At 48.9% G+C, this 24,028-nt stretch overlaps 2 protein-coding genes across 4 annotated transcripts in view; one reads left to right on the top strand and one right to left on the bottom strand.

Moving 5' to 3' along the window:
* CA12 (carbonic anhydrase 12) overlaps positions 1 to 23,391 on the top strand; it is a 60,437-nt gene extending 37,046 nt beyond the window's left edge. Inside the window, exons 3-10 of one of the 2 annotated variants that reach the window (XM_060151469.1) lie at positions 3,308 to 3,487; positions 4,389 to 4,531; positions 9,682 to 9,777; positions 10,618 to 10,681; positions 10,908 to 11,065; positions 12,412 to 12,541; positions 21,588 to 21,675; positions 22,443 to 23,391. In XM_060151469.1, the coding sequence (XP_060007452.1) occupies positions 3,308 to 3,487; positions 4,389 to 4,531; positions 9,682 to 9,777; positions 10,618 to 10,681; positions 10,908 to 11,065; positions 12,412 to 12,541; positions 21,588 to 21,675; positions 22,443 to 22,512 (929 nt within the window). In that variant the 3' untranslated portion in view covers positions 22,513 to 23,391. Of the gene's footprint in view, positions 1 to 3,307; positions 3,488 to 4,388; positions 4,532 to 9,681; positions 9,778 to 10,617; positions 10,682 to 10,907; positions 11,066 to 12,411; positions 12,542 to 21,587; positions 21,676 to 22,439 lie in introns of both variants that reach the window. The other variant, XM_060151460.1, reaches the window with a different exon arrangement.
* The window catches only part of APH1B (aph-1 homolog B, gamma-secretase subunit), a 107,708-nt gene that overhangs the window by 33,036 nt on the left and 50,644 nt on the right, over positions 1 to 24,028 (bottom strand). The gene's annotated exons all lie outside the window — the stretch shown is intronic.

Raw genomic sequence — 24,028 nt, 5'->3', positions numbered from 1 at the left:
TGCCTTGTTGACCCCATGGAGTTGTAGAGGTGTAAGGACCAAAACTACTAACATCACCATCGTCACCATCACCATCATGAGGAGGAGGAGGGATAGAAGAGGCTTCCTAGATCCTGCTGCCCAAAGGGCCTGTGATGGGCACTCAGGACGAGTGCTTCCAGTGGTCAGCAGCCCAAACCGGCAGGACTGCCCACTCTCCCGCCAGCCCCTGTGCCCTCGTTCCCACAGCTGGTTCCCACTGGGCACCTCGTCACATGCCCAGGAACTGCCTTTGGATGAGCAATTCTCTCCAACCCGTTCCAACCGGCCTGATACAGAGGTGAAGGTGCTTAGTCCTAGTAATCTTAAGAAATCTCAGAGCTTGAGAGTCAGAAGGGACCTTCCAGAACATAGTGTCCACCCCTCCCATTTGTACAAAGGGCAAAGGAGACGAAGGCAGGGAAGGTGACTGGCTTGAGGTCACTCACGGAGGTGGAGGGCAGGGGACGGCTGGTGCTGGAAAGCTGGAGTCTCCGGGTCCAATACAGCTGCTTCTCTTTCCTAGGAAGGTTTTGCCACCACTGACTCTGTTGCCTTTTTTTTTTTTTTAAATTTTATTTATGTATTTATTTTTGCTGTGTTGGGTCTACGTTTCTGTGTGAGGGCTTTCTCTAGTTGCGGTGAGTGGGGGCCACTCTTCATCGCGGTGCGCAGGCCTCTCACTGTTGCGGCCTCTCTTGTTGCAGAGCACAGGCTCCAGACGCGCAGGCTCAGTAGTTGTGGCTCACGGGCCCAGCTGCTCCGCAGCATGTGGGATCCTCCCGGACCAGGGCTCGAACCCGTGTCCCCTGCGCCGGCAGGCAGACTCTCAACCACTGCGCCACCAGGGAAGCCCTCTGTTGCCTTTTATATCCTTAGTCTTTTCTGCTCCCAAATACCTAATTTGGCCAACTTCCACGAAAGTATTTAGGGCAAAAGGAAAATTCCTCCTCATAACCTTTCCTCAAGCTCTCTGTTCTTTGGTGGTCTTTCATTCTTTGGGGAAGATGTTTACTCAGTGCCTGTTATGCATGTGATCCTAAGCACGACATGGGTTCACAGAGATGAAATGGGATGGCCCAGTCCCCTCTTCATGAAACCTTCAGGGGAGCTCTGGCTCTGGGAAAAGAAAGCCCTTCTTACTCAGTTCCCTTTAGCTATGTGTTCAAGGGGAGATCTCTTTGCCACACCTCTTCATGTCCTGAGTTTTTCCATTCATGCCTGTCTGGCAGCTTCTGCCACCCTAGCTGTGGGCCCAGATGCCGTTGTGAGAGAGAAAAGGCTGGCAGCCTCACTCTTGAAGGGCTGCCACCTAGGAGCTGCGCTGCTTCCTGACCCTCAGGGCTGGCATGATACCTCTTGACTGCTTCATCTCTGAACCCTGTGGTCTCTAAGGGATTCGGTTTGGCCCCTAGCTGAGTAACTGCCCTGATCCAGTCTGCCCCCTGGAGTGACTGCCTTGGTGTCCTCCAGCCTGCCTCTCCGACAGTCGCCATCTTGGTGTAGTTTAGTTGCCTTGAGTCCAGGGCTTTGAGGCCGTGGAAAGAAAAACAATACAGTTCAGTGGAAACTCTGACATGTGAGGGTTGGGAAAACTGGTGTCCAGTGAGAGGCTGGGCTGGAGAGTCTGAAATCCCTTCCAGCTCCAACATTTCTGAAAAGGTATACCTGAAGGCTGACAGCCTGAAATATTAGAGGGTTCTCCTGTGTGTGTCCAGACCTAGGACCAACTCGTCATAGCATTTCAAATGAATGTGGGCACCAAGTTTTGCTTCTGACTCTCCCTACTCTCAGGTGAGGTCCCCTAGTTAGAGAACAAGGTGTAGGGGATGGGGATTCTGTGAGGCCGGTGTACACACACGTGCTCCTGTGAAATGGTGCCGTGGTCTATGGCAAGGGTGCCCAGAAGACGTGGTATTCCTTCCCCTTCTGCTCTAGGTGACACCTTTCCGTGTGCTGAAATACTGATGAATGAACTCCAGGTGGCAAACCTTGGTTCCCAACTCCTAGAGAGCCCACAGGGCACCATGGTTCTACTCTAACGAGCCGTGACCTGACAATTATTTACTTTTCTGGAGAAACCTCAGCTTGAAAATCCACTTAATTACCATGGGAGATAATCTTTTAAACATAGCCTTACATCCCTGAAAGACTTTTCCTTGTGGGAGTAAGAAAGTGAATGTGGGATTGGATTGTTTATTTTCATTTCCAGGGGAAGGACTATTACCTGGTAGTTAGCAAGAAGCCTGAGCCCTGGAGGGTTTATTTGATAAGTCTGCTCCTCCTCACTGCTAGTTTGTCAGTTATATTGTAATAATTAGTTTGTAATATTGTCATACTTTTCCCCAGCGTAAACATTGCATTTAGCTCCGTGATTCCGGGCTTATAATTACTTGATATTTTCCAAGCTTCCCTATCAGGTTGGGAGTTTTTACTTGCTCTAGATGTGGGTATTCAGAGTCAAGGTCCTCAAGGGTTTCCTAACAGGAAGATCATACCTGTAAATCACCAACCTCAAAGACCTACCTGGAGTTGGAGACAGACTCCAATTTTTCCAACGGGGGACATCCCAGTGGATTAAATAAATTCTTCCCCACTAGGAGAGGGAAGGGTGGAGGGGCAATATAGGGGTAGTGGAGTGAGAGGTACAAACTATTAGGTCTAAAATAAGCTACAAGGATATACTGTACAACATGGGGAATACATTCCATATTTTAAAATAACTCACTACATTGTACACCTGTAACATATAATATTGTACAGCAACTATACTTCAATTTTTAAAAAGTACCAAAGGAAAGAGAGCCGTAGGTTTTAAACTACAACAACAACAAATGTCCTTAGCTTCTAAAAACACAAAAAAATTATAAAATAAAAAAAAAAATCTTCCCCACTAGAATGTCAGCTTGGGCAGCCCCAAGACCCAGAGCAATTGCTGCTCATAGGAGGCGTTCAATGCATAGATGCTAAGTTGCTGAGAGTCACAAGGTCTTCACGTGGAATGGACGTGCGTCGGGTCGAAATATGAACAACGGACAGAATACTGCAGAGTCCCTGCCACGGGGCTGCTCTGGTCCCTCTTTCCCCACATCACTTCAGAAGCAAATGGTCTGGAGGCATTTGCATGACCTGGTTCTGCAGGCTGGGGTCTCTGGGCCTTAAGAGTATACCTCTAGGGATTAAGAAAAGAATAGAAAAGGAGTGATTGTATTGCACACAGAATTAGAAGGTGAGGAAAAATCTTTAGTGGAAAACGGATTAAGTCATGGACCTGAATCTCTCCTTCCAGGTCCCGACGGGGAGAAGAGCTGGTCCAAGAGCTACCCATTATGTGGGGGCCTGATGCAGTCCCCAATAGACCTGCAGGATGACATCCTCCAGTACAACGCCAGCCTTGTGCCCCTTGGCTTCCAAGGCTACAGCGAGTCTGCCAACCAGCAATTTGTCCTGACCAACAATGGCCATTCAGGTGAGGGAGCGACCTCCAAGACCTGAAGGGGTGTCTGAGTTTTCCTCAGCTCCCTGGCCTCTTCTGTCTGCCGGGGCAGGGGGTAGGGTGGGTTCTACTGAGGCACCCAGGAAGGAGGGCAAAGGGGAGCCTTGAGGGATGCTTGGACCACTCTCTCCAGGGGATGCTGCAGGTCCTGGGCTCGGCTGGTTCTGCCGGGGTGGTATCTCTCAGAAGCGGCACATCTCTTGGGATGGGAGAGGGGACAGGCCTGAGCCCCTTGGCCTATTGGATATGGTGCGGGAGTGAATTCTGGGGCACCGTGAACAACTCAAGGGGCCACACAGTTTACTGGGGGCCTTGCCCAGTCTTTGGAGTCAGACCAACCCGAATTTGAATCGTGGCTTGACTACTTATGAGTCATGAGACTCTGGATGAGAATTTTAAACTCCTTGAGGTTTCATCTGGAAAATGGGCATATTGATGTGTACTATAAAGACTAGAGGTTATGTACGTTAATATCCAGAATAGAGAAGTGCTTAATAAAGAGCGATTATTATTGTTGTTGTTGTTATATAATTCTACAGCTTGGCAGATACTTCACGACAGGTTCTATCTTCATAGCCAAGTGTGTAATACATGGATATATAAACAAACGTTCATCCATTGGTCTAAATTAGTTCCTGACATCATTTTCCAAGGGGAACCAAGAAGGTGCTTGTGCCACTGGAATAGCTTTAGTGAAAGGGGGACATTCTCAGAGAAAGAGCCCAGGTTTCTGACCTACAGGCTGCATCTCTCTGGTCCCCACCTCGCTGTATCCACTCGCCCCTGTCTAGGCCCTGGGCAGGTGATGCCTACCTGCTCTCAGGCAGTACTCAGCTGGCCAGGGCTCTGAAGACTGCCCCTCCTCTCCCTGCAGTGAAACTGAAACTGCCCAAGGACATGCACATCCAGGGCCTTGGGGCCCGCTACAATGCCTCGCAGCTGCACCTGCACTGGGGGGACGAGAATGAACCTCACGGCTCGGAGCACACTGTGGGCGGGAAGCACTTTGCTGCCGAGGTGAGTGGGGCGGCCCGGCTGGCAGAGGATTCCCGGCGCTGGGTGGTCTGGCACCCTTCCACTTGGCTGGTGTGCAGACAAGATCAGAGCACAAGGGGTGAGGTGGAGGGGGCCGTCTCACTCTACACACCCACCCCAGCCCTGCTGGCAGCACAGGAAGGTACGGCCACTCCGGCCACGCTGCAGCTCATCCCCGGTGTCCCGCTTCCCTTCCTCTCCTGAACTTGCTGAGTTTGTTTCCATGTCTTTTACTGAGTGATGCTGCTCAGAAAGCAGTGAGTGCTCCCAGGGGGGCACAGTGGGACACACATGCCCCTTTTCTAGACATCGCCCTTCTGTTCGCACAGATTAAGATCCCACCAGCTTGTGTGGCTGACATCCCACTGCCATATCATACAAGGCTAAGTGCTCCCCCAGCTTTTCCGTTTTCTTCATATGCTATGCTGCTTGCATAAGTTTTTCCCATCCCACCTTTCCTTTCGGGCATGGGTTGTGCTTGGAGCCTGGGGACCCGGGTCCAGGGTCACTCTTCTATTTGGCCACAAATCAAGGGATGACTGGCATTATAACGCGTAGGGCATTGTGGCCATCAGAGACTCACTGAGGATAGCCTGGGACATCATCACAGTGTTGTGTTACGTTGCCCTGAGGTGCTACCCCAAATGCCAAAGAAAACAGGAAGAGGAGCAGAGCTTCGCTCCTGCACTACAAGTGTTCAGCGGAGGCTGGGGGATTGACCTGCTCCTTTTCAGCGTTCCCGTGGGATTGCACTTGGGGGTGTGGTTCTGAATGTTTAAAGGGCAATAAATACAAAGGGATAAATGCTACTGATTAGCTAACGGAGCCTGTGGTAAACAGTGATGCGACCATTCCCCTCTGTTCTTAAAGGCCGAACTGCTTAATGTCTTAGGCTAATTAGAGGTCGAGTTACAAGAGGTGGAGGAGCTATAATTCTGGCCCAATAGGATGGCCCTATTGGAAGTGCACATATTCCAGACCAGGCCCCTCTCTGAACCTCCAGGACTGCCATTTCTTTCAGCCTAACTGCAATAAGGAGGCTTCTATTTTCCCACGGGGGGTAAAGGAGTTAGGGTGTAGGCTGAGAGGGTTTGGGCATTTAAAAATAGTTACTGAATTTTCTGCTATTAAGCCACATCATCAGACCAAGAACCTGGTGAAGATGGACCATAAATGTCAATAACAGAGAAAAAACATCAAGGTGACCCTAAAGTGGCAGATTCTCTATGGAGGGTCCTTGAAAGTGTAGCAGTTCTTCTGGCTTGAGTCTATATAAGAAGACTCTCTTAATCCTCTCAGCAGGGAATTCCCTCCTGTTTGTATTAGTCTTCACCTCCTCTTGATTTCATCTCAACCAGTGAGAAAAGTGCTAAAACAGAACACAAGCTCAAAGGTCAGCTGTAAAAAGAAATAAGGATCGCGACTTCCCTGGTGGCGCAGTGGTTAAGAATCTGCCTGCTAATGCAGGGGACACGGGTTCGAGCCCTGGTCTGGGAAGATCCCATATGCCGCGGAGCAGCTAAGCCCGTGAGCCACAACTGCTGAGCCCGTGTGCCACAACTACTGAAGCCCACACGCCTAGAGCCTGTGTTCCACAACAAGAGAAGCCACCACAATGAGAAGCCCGCACACCTCAACAAAGAGTAGCCCCCGCTCGCTACAACTAGAGAAAGCCTGTGCGCAGCAATGAAGACCCAATGCAGCCAAAAATAGACAATAAATAAATAAATTAAGAAATAAGAAATAAAGATCTAGGACCTTCAGGGTTTTAGCCACATAGAGTTCTGCACTATTTCCCAAAGCAATGCCAGGCCAAGATGGTGTGGGGCAGTGTGGAGGCTACATCCTTTGGGGGGGAAAGATGGTAAAGGAGGAGCCCCTAAGAAATCCTTAATACAGGACCATTAAAAAGAAGAAATAACTTGATATAATTTTTTTTAATTAGAAAGGGCCACTTGAAAAGTGGGGAACATTGAGCTGTATTCATTAAAATATGCTTGAATTCTATTTATAATCACATAAGATGGGAAAAGAGATTAACGAAGAAAAAGGAAAAGGGAGGTAAAATCTCAGTGTGTCATAGTCTCAAGAGGCAAAGAATCAACTAAAATACACATGATCATATATAATACAGTTTTTTGGAGGACAGGTGATACCACCTTTAGGATTAAAAATCAGGTTAAACAAAGTAGGAGGATGACACTCCTGCATGTCTAAGGGGCTTTATCAGAATGAAGTCATGTCTATAAGCTCCTAATGTCCAGAAGGAGAATGTAGAATAGACATAATATATTTAAACTACCCAAAAATTACAGGAATTTTTCTGTGAAGAATGATAAAGATTTCCAACAACATGCTTTACTGTTTAAAGCTTTAATACCTGAAGAAAATATAACATTGATCATAGAAAAATCAATCCAAGGCATGACATAAGGGAGTTTGTGATACAAATATTACCTTAAATATGAGGTATTCAAAGGTGATGGAAAAAACCAGATATGTTCTTAGGCGCCTTGAGTGAGTAAGTGTGAGAAGGAGTTATTTAGAAGTAAGTGAAGATGTGAAGATGCCCAGATAGGGGTTCAACCAAGGAAAGTGTGTTAGGTATCTATTGCTACATAACAAATTACCCTAAAAATTAGCAGTTTAAGACAACAAACATTTATTATCTTGCAGTTTCTGTGGGTAAAAAAATTGGGAGCAACTTAGGGGACTGGCTCTGGTTCAGAGTCTCTCATGAGACTGCTGTCATGGTATTGGCTGGGCTACAGTTATCTGAAAGCTTGACTGGGGCTGAAGGATCTGCTTCCAAAATGGCTCATATGGTGGACAAGTTGATGCTGGCTATTGGCAGGAGGCCTCAGTCCCTTGCTACATGAACCTGTTCATAGAGTTGCTTGGGTGCCCTTATGACATGACAGCTGGCTTTCTCTACAGTGAGTGATCCAAGTGTGAGCAAGGCAAAAGCCACACTGCCTTTTATGATGGGGTCTCAGAAGTCATATATTATCACCTCCACCTTACATGATTTATTAGAAGCAAGACATTTAGTCAATGCCACACCTGAGGGGAGAGGAATTAGGCTCTACTTTCTGAAGAACGAGTCAAAGAATTTGTGGATGTATTTTAACACATCACATAAGGTAAGAGAGAACAGACAAAGAGCAGAGCTGCCTTGCTGGTAGACCTAAGACAAACTTCATTTCCTGGATAAAGCTGATGACAAGTAATACAAACTATTCCCCTTTTGCCAACTGCCAAGAGGTCCAGCTATAACCCTTTAGAACGGGCTAGAGCAGCCTCTGGCAGGAAACGAGGGATTATCTGAGATTTTTAGGAACACTTTCACTCTACAAATATCTATCCACCTGTTTCCTGAAGGCTGGAATTTCCTGAGGCAAAAGCCACATCTGGAGAGAAGAGACAACAAAGAAAATGACAATTGAAACAAACACCAATGCAGCTGAAAATGGAAATATTTACTAACCAATTGGTGGGGAGTCTCAGATCACAGACTTAACCTTGTCATGTAGGGGGAGGATGACAGATTCCAAGAGAATCAGGAGAAAGGACTGTGAAATAAAATGGAGTCACTTACGTCAAGGGGTTTTAAAATGGAGCTGGGAGGCCATTAAGGAGGTGAACCTTATGCGCGTCCTCACCAGCGGGAACCATGAACTTCTGAACTGGGCCAAACCACCAATACTCCATGGACTCTGCAAGAACACCTGCAACTTGTCACATTAACGAACTTTTCCCTTCCTCTAGTAACAGCCCTAGTATTCAACCATGTTTAGCCAAGACTAGCTTCTGCCTCCAACTTGAAAATTACAAAATTCTTTGTAATGCAAACCTCCCTTCTTTGCCTTTAAAAGCCCCTTTTACTCCCTAGCAGGACACTGTTTGGGAAGCTACCCAAATCTGTGTGCCCCAAATCGCATTCTTTGACCCAAATAAACATTTTTTTTGCTTAAGAAAAAAAAAAATCAGGTTAAACATTGACAGAGCTTGTCATAATAATGTCTTAATGCTTACCTAGACTGTTTCTTTTTAATTTTTTAAGACTTTTTTTTTTAGAGCATTTTAGGTTCACAGCAAAATGCAGAGGAAGATACAGAGATTTCTCATATACTCTTTGCCCTCACACGTGCATAGCCTCCCTCATTATCAACATCACTCATCAGAGTTTACCTAGACTTTTTTTTTTTTTTTTGCGCTATGCGGGCCTCTCACTGTTGTGGCCTCTCCTGTTGCGAAGCACAGGCTCCAGTTGCGCAGGCTCAGCAGCCATGGCTCACGGGCCCAGCCGCTCCATGGCATGTGGGATCTTCCCGGACTGGGGCACGAACCCGTGTCCCCTGCAACGGCAGGCGGACTCTCAACCACTGCACCACCAGGGAAGCCCTACCTAGACCTTTTAAACCCAATATTTCTCAAAAACTTCTCTTTTCCTCACTTTAATAATGATAAGTAACTTCTGCTTTGAAAAAAAATGAGTTTAGAATGGTATTTTGGGGTCTACATTCATGGAGTAGCATTTTTGTTTCATGGTCTCTTAAAATATAGTTGATAAAACCTGTATAAAAGTCATGTTGTGACTGTCTCCACCTGAGAGATAAATGCATGTCCTGCTCTGGGTGCAAGTATGATTAAGGTACAGTTGGAGGTTTACTGCCCCGGCCCCCAGATCAAATGCAGAGTGGCCGGGCTTAGGCTGGGCAAGCCACATGGGACCATTTTGCCCCAGGCTCCAGAATAAGTAGGAAGAATCAGAAGGGAGAAGTGCTCCAAAGTATCCAAGCTTTCTCACAGCTAGTATAAAAGCCAATGTGTTCATTCATTCATTCAATATCTACTGTGTACCTGGTACTTTTCAAGCACCATATCAGACCCTGGGATACCATGAGTGAACAAGATGGACAGACTGGCCTGGTGGAGTTTGCAGTCTAGAGGACTGAGAGAAAAGGGAACACTGGGGTGGCCATGAGGCAAGGGTCTGGGAGGCCGAATCTAGCTAGGGATGGGGGTGGTCTGTCCCTCCCATTGGATTCCAGTCTCCTGCAAAAGTGAAAGCTTCCCATGGGTCCCTATCCCCTGATGGATAGCAACTCATCTCCCCTCTCCCACTGCAGCTGCATATGGTCTTTTATAACTCGGACCTGTACCCCAATGCCAGCATCGCCAGTGACAAGCCAGAAGGCCTCGCGGTCCTAGCTGTTCTCATAGAGGTAAGAGATGTTGAGAGGCATTTTACATGAAATCTGATGTCAGGATGACATCAGACTTGGCATTTGGTTCCTTGCACACCCGTCTGTTCCATTTCGGCTGTGTCTTGACTCTAGAGCAGGGGCTATTTCCCCACAGGGTTCCTGCTCTCTTGGCCTGGAGGCAGCCCTTTCTGTGGCTGGACAGCAGGAATGGGCATGTCCTAGGTGACACTGGAAAGATGAGTCCTAGTCTCCAGCCCTATTGCATAATCAAGGAATTGCCAAGTTGGACAGGGCCTGTCAGGGGTGGGGGAATCATTCACTGCTGCCCCATCACATGCCTGATACAATTTCTAGCATCCAAGCTCCATCCTTTATAGGAACCCCAGCATAAGTTCTTTCCTTAATCCCAGAACATGGGAACACCTCCTGATTTGCTTGCATTTTCCCCCCTAAGGAGATAGCACGTATGTCGTTTCTCAACATACTTACTTGCCTGACTTGGCTTGCATGAACTCAAGCTCCCTTAAGTTCTGGTTAGAGAACATGCTATTTGTGGCCTTTAAGCTCACAGCCAGATAATCAGGAGCACAAGCTCTACCTGTTGCTCTGGGACACCCCAGCCCCAGTGCCTTGAGCTGGAAATAGGATGTCCTGAGATGCAAGAGGGCAGGACCATTCCGCCAACCCCCTAACAACCTAGTGATGCATCATAACTGTCCTAGTAAAGTGCATCCTTTGGGGAGGATCTCAGCAGTGGTGATTACACACCCTCAGCAGAGCCCTTCCATTCACAATTGTCAAGCCAAGCTCAGCCTATTGAATTCTGTCCCTGTTCAACCTGCCCCATCTCTGTTGCAGGTGGGCTCCTTCAATCCATCATATGACAAGATCTTCAGTCACCTTAAAGATGTAAAGTACAAAGGTGAGAGGTCCTTGGAGGCGTATTCACCCTCTGTTGGAGAAGAGTGTATTCACCCTTGTGTGATCTGAAGAAGAACCCATGCAGGGGGCCGGGTACTGTCTGTGACCAAGTCCTAGGATCAGATGGCTCAGAATGGGGCTAGTTCACCTTCCTAGTCTGTCATATGCTCAGCTGCACCTCTGCCTTGGGGAGCAAGGTGACATCATCCCCCAACATGTCTCTCCAGGCCAAGAAGTGTCCATTCCGGGTTTCAGCATTGAAGAGCTGCTGCCAAAGAGGCCTGAGGAGTACTACCGCTACCGAGGGTCCCTGACCACACCTCCTTGCTACCCGACCGTGCTCTGGACGGTTTTCCGGAACCCTGTGGAAATTTCCCAGCAGCAGGTAACTGTCGTGCTCTTTCTTGTCAGAGAGCACGTGGTACCTCGGACGCTACCACCACCCATATCATAATCAACGACTTGATTTCCCCACTTAGAGTTTCACTGGCAGCTATTCAAAACCTCTCCAAATATCACAGGGGCTTGGAAGCACTTCAGAAATTACAGGCTGAGCTTCAAAAGTGGAGCTATCAAGTCAAGTGGGGAAAATGAATCTGTCTCCACAGTTCTTTAAATAAGAGCTGTTAAGCTGCGTTTCCTAATATATCCCTCAGCGGATAGTGTCTACCTCCCAGGCAGGAAAGAGCATGGCTCCTTTACAGGGGCAGAATAAAGACAGGATCAGGTTAGACTGTTTAACAAAGCCGAGGGGATGGGGATTACAGCAATGAGGATCTCTGCCCTCAAGAAGTTCACAGTCTAGTGTAAAACTGGGGGACAGAGTCCTTGGGAATCATCTCTAACCCTCTCATTTCTTAGGTGATGAAAGCAAGGGTTAGAGAGTTGAGGAAACTTGGGGATCACCAGCTGGTTAGTGACAGAGCTAAGACCCAAAGATAAGAGCTGAGTTCCAGGTCACTGCCGGTGTCTCTACCCTGCAGCTGAGTTTCATCAGTCGGAAGTATGGCTGCCCAGGAGACGGGGCCAGGGGGCCGCTGCACACTGGCTCACGGCCCCCACCCGCTTCATGAGCCAGCACAGCTCTCACTGCTGCTCCTTCCTTTCTACTATGAGCTATTGATCTGAGTAACCTCGATACATGGCAGCAAGTAGGCTGACAGGAATAAAGACGTGATGAATCAAGAGATAAAATGCTCAGAAAGGCAGTAATATGTCCTAACCCAGAAACTGCCTTAGAAACAGTTACATGATCTATATGGATGTATGAAAATACCATGGAACTAGAAGTCCGATGACCTGTGAGCCTCTTGCCTCCCTCTTTTGGTTCCTCTTGATGGGACCATCAGACTAAGGCCCAGGCCCCTCTGATTCAGAGCTGGGTCCTGAATGAGGCTCAGGAGAGGAATGCAGTCTCCGTGGGAGGCTGAGGAACCCCTCACCACCCCAGGTTTCCCTCCCTGCAGGGCAGATTTCAGGCTCAATCAGGATCTGACAGCACGAACCCTTCCGGCAGCCCCGGGAGGTGGGAAGACAGTGGGAAGACACACGGGCTCGCCGAGCCCCATCACTCAGACACGCGCAGGGGAGGGGCAGCTTCTGGCTTCCCCACTGCTTTCTCAAGGGTCTCCCGCCAGGCCTCGGAGGTGAGATCTGGTGGTCCTTTCCCTCGAGGTCAGGCAAGGGGGCGTCACTCTGCCCGTGGGGGGTGTTTCTGCTCTTCCCCCGCAGCTGACGAATTTGGAGACAGCCCTGTACTGCACACGGGTGGAGGACCCGTCCCCTAGAGAGATGATCAACAACTTCCGGCAGGTCCAGAAATTTGATGAGAGGCTGGTGTACGTCTCCTTCCGACGTGAAGGTGAGGAGATGCAGTGTGTGGCGAGTGAGGAGCCGAGATGTCTGTTTTGTGTGAAATCGGGTGCCCTGCTCTTGGGCACTGTCACTGATACCCTTAGGAGATGAGTTAAGAGCACCCTGGCTGCCAAGGGAACCAGATGCGTGAGGAGCTACCGTGTGTGGGTTTACTGAGGTCTCCCTCCACCGACCCTGACTTCCCTGAGCCTTGGTAGAGAAGCGCGAGCCAGGCCCTCCAGGCGCGTGGACCACAACAATCATTAAGTCTGGGAGTCTCCCACAGATGGGGAAGAGAGGATGTTCTGGGGGCCTCTCTGCCCTGAAGAACTACCTACCCCTTCTCCTAAGATACATGATAGGGCCCTTTTCATGAGATCAAACCTTCTAACTTCTTACAGGCTTTCTCGGCATCAAGGCCCATCTTTGGCCTTGCCAGGTGATTCCTGGCACCACCAAGGTCCAGGGATGCTCCTTTGTAAGGTTTTAGAAAATGGGCATAACCCACATCCGAGCCACAAGCAGCTCATGGTCTACTGTAGCAGGGCCCGTTAGACAAGAAAGTATCTTCAGAACTGCCTTTTGTCTCATCTCCTTGAAGCTTGCACAGGCATCCGAGATCTATACGGAATGAAGCTTAATAGTTCGGTTTCTTCCTGAGCTATGGAAGCTCAGTTCTTCCTTTTAAATCCATAACCATAACCCCCCAGATGGACAGTTAACATCTTGACTCGCACGGTATCTACATCAAGACAGCTGAAAGCTGGGGGCCCGGGGAAAGGGGTGAGGGGCCCACACTCTTCAAATCACTAAGTTCACTTTCTCACATCGCTTGTGGCCAAGCTGGGCCAAGGGTTCATATTTAAGGATGACCATTAACCCACTTGTCAGAGAATTAGCTCTCCTCGTCTCACATGGGGCACCTTGTTCTGTTGTTGTTCCTTTCATAGTGTGTGAGATTGTAACTGTCACCTGCTAAGCTTAGTGGACCACAGGAAGATTGAATTTCAAGGCCCTTGCCAGAAAGCTTTAGAAACATGCCCTTCTGCACTGACCCACACATATGGTCAGAATTACGTCCTTCTCTGTCAGTTACTTAATCAAGAACTGTCCAAGAATTTATCTTTTGTATTCTCCTCTCCAGATGTCACTAGTTAAGGTCATCTCCCTCTTTTCACCAGTTTCTTGGTCTGCAAACTGAATCTATAAACAATGGCCCCTCCTAAAAATTGAGGATGTACATGATGGTAACTATACCAACTCCTTTTCCAGGAAATACCTCAAATGCATAGAATTATCCCCTGGTGTTCTATTCTGGATATAACATTCTCTTTTCCTATTTTTCTAAATGAAGTATATAGTAGTCAAGGGTTAAACGGAAATACTTCAACTCTTAAATAAAATAAAACTCCTCCTGGAGATAAGGGACTCTGCCCACATAGATCAGGTAGAATTTTCCTTGTGATTCAAGGATAATAGTCAGCTCTGTTCTCTGTGCTAAGTCTCTACAAGTCACCAGGGATGGTGTGACAGATACTCCCCAACAGTCAGCAGACCCAGGTTCAAGGCCTCACCTTGTTTCCTCCTGGCTATATGACGCAGGCAAATCATGTCCCTCCTTTGGCCTTGGTTTCCTCAGCCATAAAATGATGGGTTGGACTAGGTGAGTTAACGTCCTTTCGGTGCTAACATGTTCTGATTCTAAGTGGACACTAACAACTGTCCATCCTGACTTTACGTTGCAGGGACAGTGTGTGAGGGCAGTTACAGAGGAGCAGAAGAAAGCATGCAGGAACTTGACATCCAAAAGTAACCCCCACGTGTACAATGAACTGTAGCCTCGGGGATAATTGGCCATCTTCTTAGACCAGTTCAGGTCTAAGCTGGCACCTGTAGAGCAGGCAGTGCAGTCAGGCTGGTAACAGAGCGCTTCAGCAGACCCTCCCAGTCTGGCTGGGGGAGCTTGAGGGGCCTCTAAGCAGAAGCCCCCCAGACCGGCTCCAGCTCAGGACGTGGAGATCACAGCCCTAATGCAGCTTTGCCGCTGCCCCTCCAGCATGGCTTACCCAGAGCTGCTGCTTGCAAAGGCTGGGCTGGGCTTTCTCCCTCGAGTAAGAATCTGTGGCAGTCTAAGGCAAACCTGTTCATTTGAAGGCTGATTATAGAAACTTGGCCAGAATTCTCCCTTTCCCCTCATTTCCCAAAGACTCGGGCAGCAAATGGGGCTGTCCCCTAAGAAACAAGGATGAGGCAGCCCCAAAGGAGTGAAGCCCCAAACCTCATCCCCCCAGGGGCGCCTGCAATTCACAAGGGCCTTCTCACACCACCGTGGTGCGGGTCTCAGACTGTAACATGTCCTTTCAGATGGATGGGGTACGCTTGTTTGTCAGCGGGAGCCTTGAGCAATTTGGACTCAGTTGTTTGCAGGCTCTTCCACTGAGGCATGTCTGTAATTAGGGGCTGGTTTAATTCAGGGTCTTCTCTGAAAGTTAACAGGAACTATGGGGCTGGAAAATGAAAACTCTGGAGTTTTCTGCCAGGAAAAAAGTAATGTTAAGGAAATCCTTTATGAAGGAAAGTGCACGGACCTTGAGAGGGGGATCTGAGGTTTAACCAAATTGGAACAACTGGGACGGAATCACTTAACTGGACGCTGTATTTTCTTCAACTGTGCTAGAAAAGGAACACAGAGCTTGGTTTCTGTCCTTAAGAGGTGGAGAGTCTATGACGGCCCTAGGGCAGGGTTTCCCAGCCTTGGCATCAGCACGTCAATACTGACATGTGGGGCTGGATAATTCTCACTGTGAGGGCTGCCCTTTGCACTGCAGGATGTTTAGCAGTGTCCTTGAACTCTACCCTCTAGATGCCAGCAGCATCCCCCCCTTGTGACAGCCAAAACATCTCTAGACATTGTCAAGTGTCTCTGGGGGATGAGAGGCAAAGTTGCCCCTGATTGAGAACCGCTGCCCTACTGATTGTACAATGACTCTCCTAGGCCCAGAACTTTTTTTTCCCACTCCTATGACAGGATTCTAGCGTTTTATATCACACGCCCTGGTCTTTATTCTATTCTATCCCTGTTTCCCATCTTCCTTTAGGATTTGAGTAGGTACTCTTCTTGTATAATTGGGTAGGGCCAAGGCTAAGAGAAGCAGACGAGAGAGAACTATTCACCCTTCAAGGAAGCATACCAATTCCTTCACCAGGGGTCCAGGTGCCTCTGAGGTAGCGATTTTCTTCAGAATCCCCTCATCATTCTGTTCCTTCCCTTTCGTATGATTTTTTTTTCCTCTCATGTATGTTGTTTCTTGTTGCCTTTGGTTAAAATGCCCTGTCCTTGTGGAGAGATGAAAGTCACGCCAGGCACTTTTTTTCAGCTCTTAAAAAGTGCCTCTTCCAAGTGGCACAAATGGAAGTCTTGAGCTGAAGAGAGGAAACAACACTCACGTCCTCCAGGTGGGGTCTTGGAGAGGAGGAACACATCCTGGGAGCAGTCCAGATCTCGTAAGAGTCAGCTGCCCGATGTGAGGAAGGAGAAAGACAGTAGAGGCACATCTATATAGTTCAGGGGCCCGATTCTCGGTTCCCCAAAGTTGACCTCTTCCCAGCCAAAGACACCCACACTGGGTCCAGATGAAAAAGGGTAATAAAGCCAGACCAATAAAACCCAAATGCCAATGTTATCAAGTTCTATTTTCAACATGTCAGGGCAAGGAAAACTTGAAGGCCAAGAGGAAGCCCAGAAGTTTCTATAATCGTGTCTTCAGTGCGCTTGCTCTGAGCGAGTGCACGTCACATGCCTCAGAGCCTGGAGCCAGCTGAGGCGACACTTAGACAAGGACGCAGGGCAGTCGAGGGGTAGGGCTTTCCCCCTCAGCAGAGCTGTGGAGTAGCCTGATTAGAATCTGCTTGACCCTGAGGGACCTGGGTAGTTTCATAAAATGTTTAAAAAAGAGAGAGAAAAAACCTTACAAAGCTAAGATGGCTAATTATCTAATTTTTTGAGACTAGAATGTATGCTTTGTGGTTATTGACCTTGTCAACTTTCTAAAAGTCCCTATTTATAAATAAACTCTATTAGATGGAAAAAGATTAATTCTTCCAAAGGGTCCAAGTGAAAGACCAGAGGAGTTCCCCTTAAAATCGCCTACCCCGGATACAGGGTCTGAATAGTCAGGAATGATCGTCAAATGTGCTAAGAAGTGGAGTCCTAGTCACACCTAATGCAGTTCAACACACCGCGTGTTACTGAGCACGTCCCACGTTAGCCACTGCGGGGAACAGAAAAGCCCACCAGGGATGTTCTCTTGCTCCCAGCAATAAGCCTCTGGGCTAGACAGCGGGAGAAGGGGCCAGGCGGAAAGCTGATCCTTCCAGCCTGTCTCCCCTGCTCCCATCCTGCCCTGCGGGGCCTCCTTCGACATGGCAGGTGCTTTCATGTGTGCATGCTACTGACTTTTGCACACAGGAGTCCCTTTGTCTGGGATGCCCCTCACCTCTTCCACCAGGAAAAATTTTCAAGACCCAACTCCAACCATATCCTGCCAAAGTCTTCCCCATGCCCCCGAGGGTGACCTACAGTCTCCTGCTTCAGTGCAGCTGACCTTGTTCATCTGTGTTATAGTTTTTAGCACACCACAGGGTAATTATGTATTACCACGCAGGAAAAAAAAAAAAAAAGAAAAAACATGCCTCTATTACCCACACAGCACGAGCCCCTTAAAGCAGGGGCTGTGGGCGTCTTACTAGCCTTTAGTGCCTGGCACCGTGCCCGGCGCTCATTACAAGTCTGAAGGAATGGAGCCGACCCGTCTCCCTTCCTCACTCCCCACCAGTGTCTTCTCTGCAGAACCATCTAAACAGAAGCCTGACTGGTTGTCAAGTTTTAGTTTTATGAAGTTTTATTTTGCTTTGTTATCAATTTGCCAACAGCATTTAAATCAATCTATTTGTTGAGGAAAACGTAAAGATCAGAACATAGCTGTCAAGTGTTAAAGGTCCGGGATGGGATGGGGGTGCTGAGGGATGCCGTCAGGCCTTCTGTCATCTGGCCTGACAGGGGTAAGAGCCCCGGTCCCACCACCTGTCATTCCTGCAGCACAAACAGCCTGACCCCCAAAGGGAACTGAGAGCATGAAGCACCAGGGCTGCATAATAACCCTCGCCCACCGTCCCAGGGTTTAGGCCCCCTCAGAGCAGCACGGCTCTCTCTTCTGGGACTGCATGCCTGCAATCGGGAAGGCAAAGCCCTCAGGCCCTAGCACGGTCATAGAAAACCAGTTCCCACATGTAATCTGGCGGCATCTTTTGGGCAGACTTATTTGTAGAAATTATTTCTTCAACAGGGTTCCACAGTGTTAAGAAAAACTCCAGTAAAATATGTCCTCTTAAGATAGTTACGCTCTGTGGTTACGGAGGGCATCTTCCTTGCTTTTCTTACCAAAGCATCATCCAAAGAGAGGACCAGCATTTCAGTTACTTGAATCTATGACTTGTATTAAGCATAATAACAAGAGTTTTACCATCTGAAACTGGATTTTACATATTTAAACTCTCAGATCCCTGCTAAACCAAAACTCTCCCTGCCTCTTTTATAAGACTGGAGGCTGCTAAAGACATACACCTATATGTATAGGTATCTAATCACTGTGCAACATGTCACTTACTAAAACAGTCCATACTTTAAAATAATACACTGAAAGGAAAAGGATTGTATTCCTTTTTTTCAAAACTCTGTTTGAATAAACAGAACTGCAAATCGACCTAGAAAATGCTAGACTTCTTTCAGGAACTGCAAGCTGTGTAAATAAGGTGCTTGTTCCTCCCGCTGGACTTTTCTGTGTGCACACCTGAGGCTTCAGAAGACCTCAGACGCAGTTAACCAGCATCCTCGTGTCCAGCAAGACGCCTGTGGAAGACGCAGCACCTGAGCCAGCCAGACAGGTAGCAGTGCCCCGTGGCGAGCAGCCTGCTCATCTTCTCGGGGGCCTGTACCTTCCCGGGTGAGGCATGTGGTACTGGAGTTCTTCTCTATCTGTGTGATTTCCTTCTGTGTGTCGTACTGCCCTTCTTCTGCTGACCCTGACTTGCACCGGAGCCTTGTATGGAGAGCAGGCAGCTCTCCCACGTCTGTGTGGCACGTGCCCTCGTACCTGCCAGCTCAGGGGCCCCTTCGTTGCGTTCTCACCCCGTGCCTCTCTGTCAAAGAGAGAGAGCCGTCTCTGTCAACCTGCCTGTCTCGTTTCTCCTGTCTGGCCTGCTGTGCTTCAGTGGGAACTCCCTGTCTCATCTGCCATTCAGAAACCATTTCTGTGTTTAATCTGCAAGTGAATCTTTGCCCCTCCCTGCACCATCTTTCGATGCCTGTTCTCTGCAACAGCCCAGAGGCACTGTGGGGATGCAGGCTTCGGCTTCTCTCTCTGGGCACTAGTTCTCTAGTCGCCCCAACAGGTCTCCTGCTGCCTTTTGTGACCTCCCCTCTCCCTTTAGTTAGCAGATGCTCTGGCATCTGCCTCCAGCGGGACCCAAGCCCTGCGCTTTATCCAGCTCGGCAGAGGACCTCTGCTCCTTGATGCTTGGCACTGTCTCACCTGGCAGGAGATAGCATCCCAACGTCATCTTCCTGCCCTGGGGTCCTGGCGGGTAGAATTCCCACGAGGCGCCGCCCTCGCTGCCATTCCTCTTCCCAAGGGGCTTATGCTCTTCGCTTGCTCAGTCAAGCTGCTTTGTTTTTTGCTGCATCAAACACTGGTCTGTAAAGCATCTGTCCCAGTCTCTGGGGACTTCCTTGTCTTCATACCTGCTTGGTCTTGTTTCATTGTTTCCAAGGAGAGGCAACTTAGGCCCTAAGAAGTCGTCATCCAGGAGCATCCACGTAACGTCATCCACGTTAGAGCCCTGGATTAAATTAGGCTGTTGTTTATAGGGCCTGATACAGCCAAGGACACTGCTCAGTGACACAGGAAAGCCAGACTCTCCCTCCAGATCGGCCACCCAGCTGCGCCACATGCGCACGAGAAAAGTCTCGTGCCTGTGGCCTTGCTTCCAAGCCTTCACTCGCTCCCTAAGCCCATGGCCTGAGGGCACCTCCTCCAGCCCCAGAGCGGGGGCTGTCAGTTGTCTGGGGGCCTGTGTGGCTCTCAGGATGTTTGAGGTGACTGTGAAAGCGACGACTTTAGAAGCTTAGCCAAGTGGTTAGGCTTACTAGTAACAGTCTTATGTGGCAAGAACTAGTTTAGTACCACAAGCATCTGGAGCTTTAGGAACAAAAAAAAAGTTTATTTCATCAAAAAGGCTTGGAAAAGAAATCACGACTAGTTGGGTTTTTCTTCAGTGGTTGTTGTTTTTAAGATCCTAGAGGCCTTGGTTACCTCTAGGTACCTTAAAAAACAAAACAAAACAAAATAAATTATAGTATGCAGAGGCCACAGGCCATGCAGGGAACAGAACATGTGCTGTACGAACACTTGATGCTTTTCCCAGGCGGAGACTCACGTGCTGAGAATCTCCCCAAGCCACAGACTGGTCCCTGTGTTCAGGGCAGGGAATCGAGCGACAGGAGCCACGCTCTCTGCCACCTGGGAGGCCGTGGGCTGCCAGTGGTGGCCGGCAACAGCCAAGAGAACAGGCCACCCTGCCCTTTGTGGACGGCTTCTATCCATACCTGCCCTGCTTATCCTTTCAACAGGCTGGGGCCACCCGGGAAGCCAGACCAGGGACAACTAGGGCCCAGCCGTGGACCAGGCAGGCTACTGGCTCAATATTAGACTGTGAAGAAAGACAGTAGGGAAAGAACTTGGGGCTGATGGCCCCAGGGGAATCAGCCAGACTGGGGCCAGATGGCAGGAGAAGGGGCTGAGCAAAACCTCACCCTGCAGTCTCAGGTCTGGTTCCCCAGGGTATCAAGTGCCCCAAGGGGAGGTGGTCCCTGGCCCTCTGCCTGCATCTCACACTTGATCGGGGCTCTCCCAGGGTCTCCGTCGCCATGGTGGGCTCTATGGGCACAGGTTCTCCTGAGTGTCTGGCTGGGTGGCCACCATCTGCACAACTCTGGCTTCCAGTGTGAACTGGAACAACCCCCCATCCTCTCCCCCGCACCACAAGCTAGAAGTTTCTACTGAGATCAGAAAACCACCAGACAGGCGGGTGTGTGTAAGCAGAGACTTTCTTTAGATGGAGAATCTGACTGGAAGAATGAGGAGTAGTTCTGAGAACATGGAAGCAGCTGGGGTAACCTGGGGGCTCTGTGACTGGGCTCCTCTGTGTTACTCGAGAGGACAGGCTCACTCAGGGCCCTCTCCAGAGAGGTTCCTAGCAGGCTGACCATGGGATTTCACCTTAGATCACTGGGCACTATTTCAGCCCCACGGAGGACCCCACTAACTCACCCCATTCATCTCCAACAATAACTTGCTGAAGAAGCCACGCTCCTCTGTCTCCATGTAGCAGGGAAGAGAGGCTGGTATGGTGGAGGGGCTTCTCCAGTTTGTCCACCGGGGCCAAAGCAAAAATAGAACCAAACCATGACAACAGTACTGGATGGGGATGGGTGGACAAGGCTGGTGACAGGTTCCAACCAAGCTCTGCTGGCCCCAGCCAGCTAGAACCTGGCAGCTTCCTTGCTGAGGAAGAGAGGTAGGTACCAGAGACGCAGATGACAGCCCACCAAGGTAGACTCTGATTCTTACCCTTCCTCACCTTCCAAGTTGGCCATATTGTATCAAAAACTGAAGTCTTAGCCACGCAAAGAGATGGTTGTGATTAAGAGATGGTTGGGCTCAAAAATAGTCTACATCAGACACAAGCTCTTCAGATGATGCTGGTGCAAGTTTGAGAACCCCTGCTGGAGAATCGCTACAATTTGCAAATGGCCCCCTGTGAGTACTCCAGCCAATCCTGCTAGGCCAAAGACCAGAGCCTAAGAACAGAGATGGGGAAATTACACCTTTCTGTGGATGATTCTGCAGCTGTCACCTGACGGCGCACACACGTGCTACGGGGATGACATGAAGGGGAAGGGAGGATTGTAATGAGTGTGCACTTCCCCTCAACAGGTATCGTCCTTTTCGTGGCCCTGGCTGGCGTTCTGGGCATCTGTATTGTCCTGGCAGTATCCATTTGGCTTTTCAGAAGGAAGAAGAGGTGAGCTGATTTGGGCCCAAGATGGGAGTGGGTGGCTTTGTGTCCATGAGGATTGATCTGTTCGGGAAGGCAGCCTGCAGAACGAAGAGCCCTGTCACCTGTACCAACACTTATCCTTGGTTGGTTTGGGAGTGCCATTTCCCAGACACCACTGATCCAGTGAGACACTGGATGCTGGTGGTTCAAGAGTCATTGAGCTCAGAGTTGGAGGTGGGTCTGCCAGCTTTGCTGCCCCTGCTAAGACCTTGGACAAGCCTCTTGATTTGGAAGGGAGGTCCCATTTACCTACACACAAGCACCAAGGCTGTCTTCTTTCTAAGATCTTGACATCCGGTTTTTCTTCCCTGAACCCAGAAGAAAACTGAGGGAAATTTTTTGATTTCTTACTCACATTGATGCCCTTTGCTTGTGTTTTTATTGTCATGTTTAGTTTTTCCTAAAACCTAATTTATTTTTCCTGCTATGAAAAAAAGAGGTTGTCAGAAACCCTGTAGGAATCAGAGATTTGAAGCAGGGTGGTAATGAGACCTTCATCAAAATGCAGGTCTAAGTATCGTCAAGCGTTAAAAGAGAACAGTTGAAAAATGAACAGGTTCCCTTTTGGTTAATGCTTTATTGGGGGGCGTTTCCTCCCAAGACCAACAGAACTGGAGAAAGGTCTCCAAGGGAGGAATCTGACTTGCCTCATTCCATAGCTGAGTTGGGCTGCTCTTGCCTCTCTTTCCACTTTGACTAACAACACTCATGTGTCCTTGCTGTTCCAGCAGCAAAAAAGTTGCCAACAAAGGAGTCATCTACAAACCGGCCATCAAGCAGGACGCTGAGGCCCATGTGTGAGGCCCTGGCACGCCCAGGCGTGTCCAAGGAAGGACCTGGCTTTGGACACAGCCTGTTGTGGCTCCCTGGACACTTGAAATACCTGAGGGTTCTCTGGAGTTCCACCCACAAGCACCCCAGACCCTTGGGGGACCCCACCATCCTGATGCCATGCCACCCCCAGTGGGAGCGTGGATGGGGAGAGCTTGCGTAGGAGGTAGGAAGTCTGAGCTGTCTGCTTCGTGAGTGTGAGACCATGAAGTGGTCCGGATTCGGGGAGCACAAACCACGTCGCCCGCTGCGGGCTGTTGATGGTTAGAAAACACTCTCATCCAGGGCTTCACTTGAATGTGGTTTCCAGTGTCCTGGGAATTCTGCTTTTTGTCCATGCTTTCAGACCAGAACACGGACTCTCTCTGCACTCAGACTTAGGCTCTGCTCTTGAGACCGTTTTCTTCCGCAGGGAAGGGCTTGTTGTCTGCTTTCCTTCTGCTATGACAAAACCTTTAGTCTGACCTTACAGCTGGGGGGACGGGGGTAACAGGAAGGGTCAAGGTGTCCGAGACAAAAAGAAAACAAGAGATATTCTTTGTAATATAGTAGAGGCATTTTCCAAGTCCTGCCCTTTGTTTGTTTGTTTTTTTCTTTGTCTGTTTAACTTCTTTATTGGAGTATAATTGCTTTACAATTGAATCAGACGCACTGAATGGACCTCAGAGAGAGAGAAGACACGTAAGATCTGGAAGAGTCTCACTTTGGAATGAGAACTGAAAGCAGAAGTTGCTTGTCAAGCCCTAAGTGTGAGGACAGAATATTAAGCCCGACCCAAGCTCCTGTCAGGGGTGTCGTTATGTTTCATACTTTACGGGTTTTATAAATAATTGGGCTATTCCTTGAAAACGTGTTGTTGCCTTCTCTCTCCTCGAGGAGACGTGAACTCTGAGATGACCTAAGCTGCTTTTGTGTCTAAAGGAAACAGAAGCAAAATGGTTGAAGGGCTTTGTCTCTCCTGCCCAAATTTTATCTCTACCACCTTTGCGGTCTGTGTCCCTACTGTCAGCCTGGAATTGGGACCTATCAACTTCTCTGACTTGGAAGAAGATGTCGAGCCATGGCTGAGTTAAAGGATATTTTCAAACTATGAAAGCAGGAAGTTATCTGTGCAGGGGCTGGCATCATGGTGTTCAGGGACCAGAAATAATGGAATGTTACAGAGATCCTTCATGGTCTTCCCTCCAAGTGACAAAGACAGTTTCTGGGATGACGTAACTCCTTTATTCTCCGCCCTCTGATGTAAGAGCCCAGCAGAGACCAGTTAGTTCCATGACTGAGAAGGAGGCCCCCACCACCAATCTCTCCTGGCTGACACCTTGCAGTTCACAGAGAACCTTCGGATTCCCACTCTCATTTTGACAGCATGAGATGTCCTCCTGAAACATAGGTTTCTTTAGATTGCCTTTTTCCCTCTCCTCCTCCCTTGACTCTGAGAAGTCTTCTCTCTTCTCTACTGTCTTAACTTTTTGTAGTGATGGCAAGC

Source organism: Lagenorhynchus albirostris, chromosome 1 (genome assembly GCF_949774975.1).
Source record: "Lagenorhynchus albirostris chromosome 1, mLagAlb1.1, whole genome shotgun sequence".
Taxonomy (NCBI): Eukaryota; Metazoa; Chordata; class Mammalia; order Artiodactyla; family Delphinidae; genus Lagenorhynchus; species Lagenorhynchus albirostris.
Note: the sequence above shows the minus strand (reverse complement) of the source record. Positions and strands in the feature narration are given on the sequence as shown.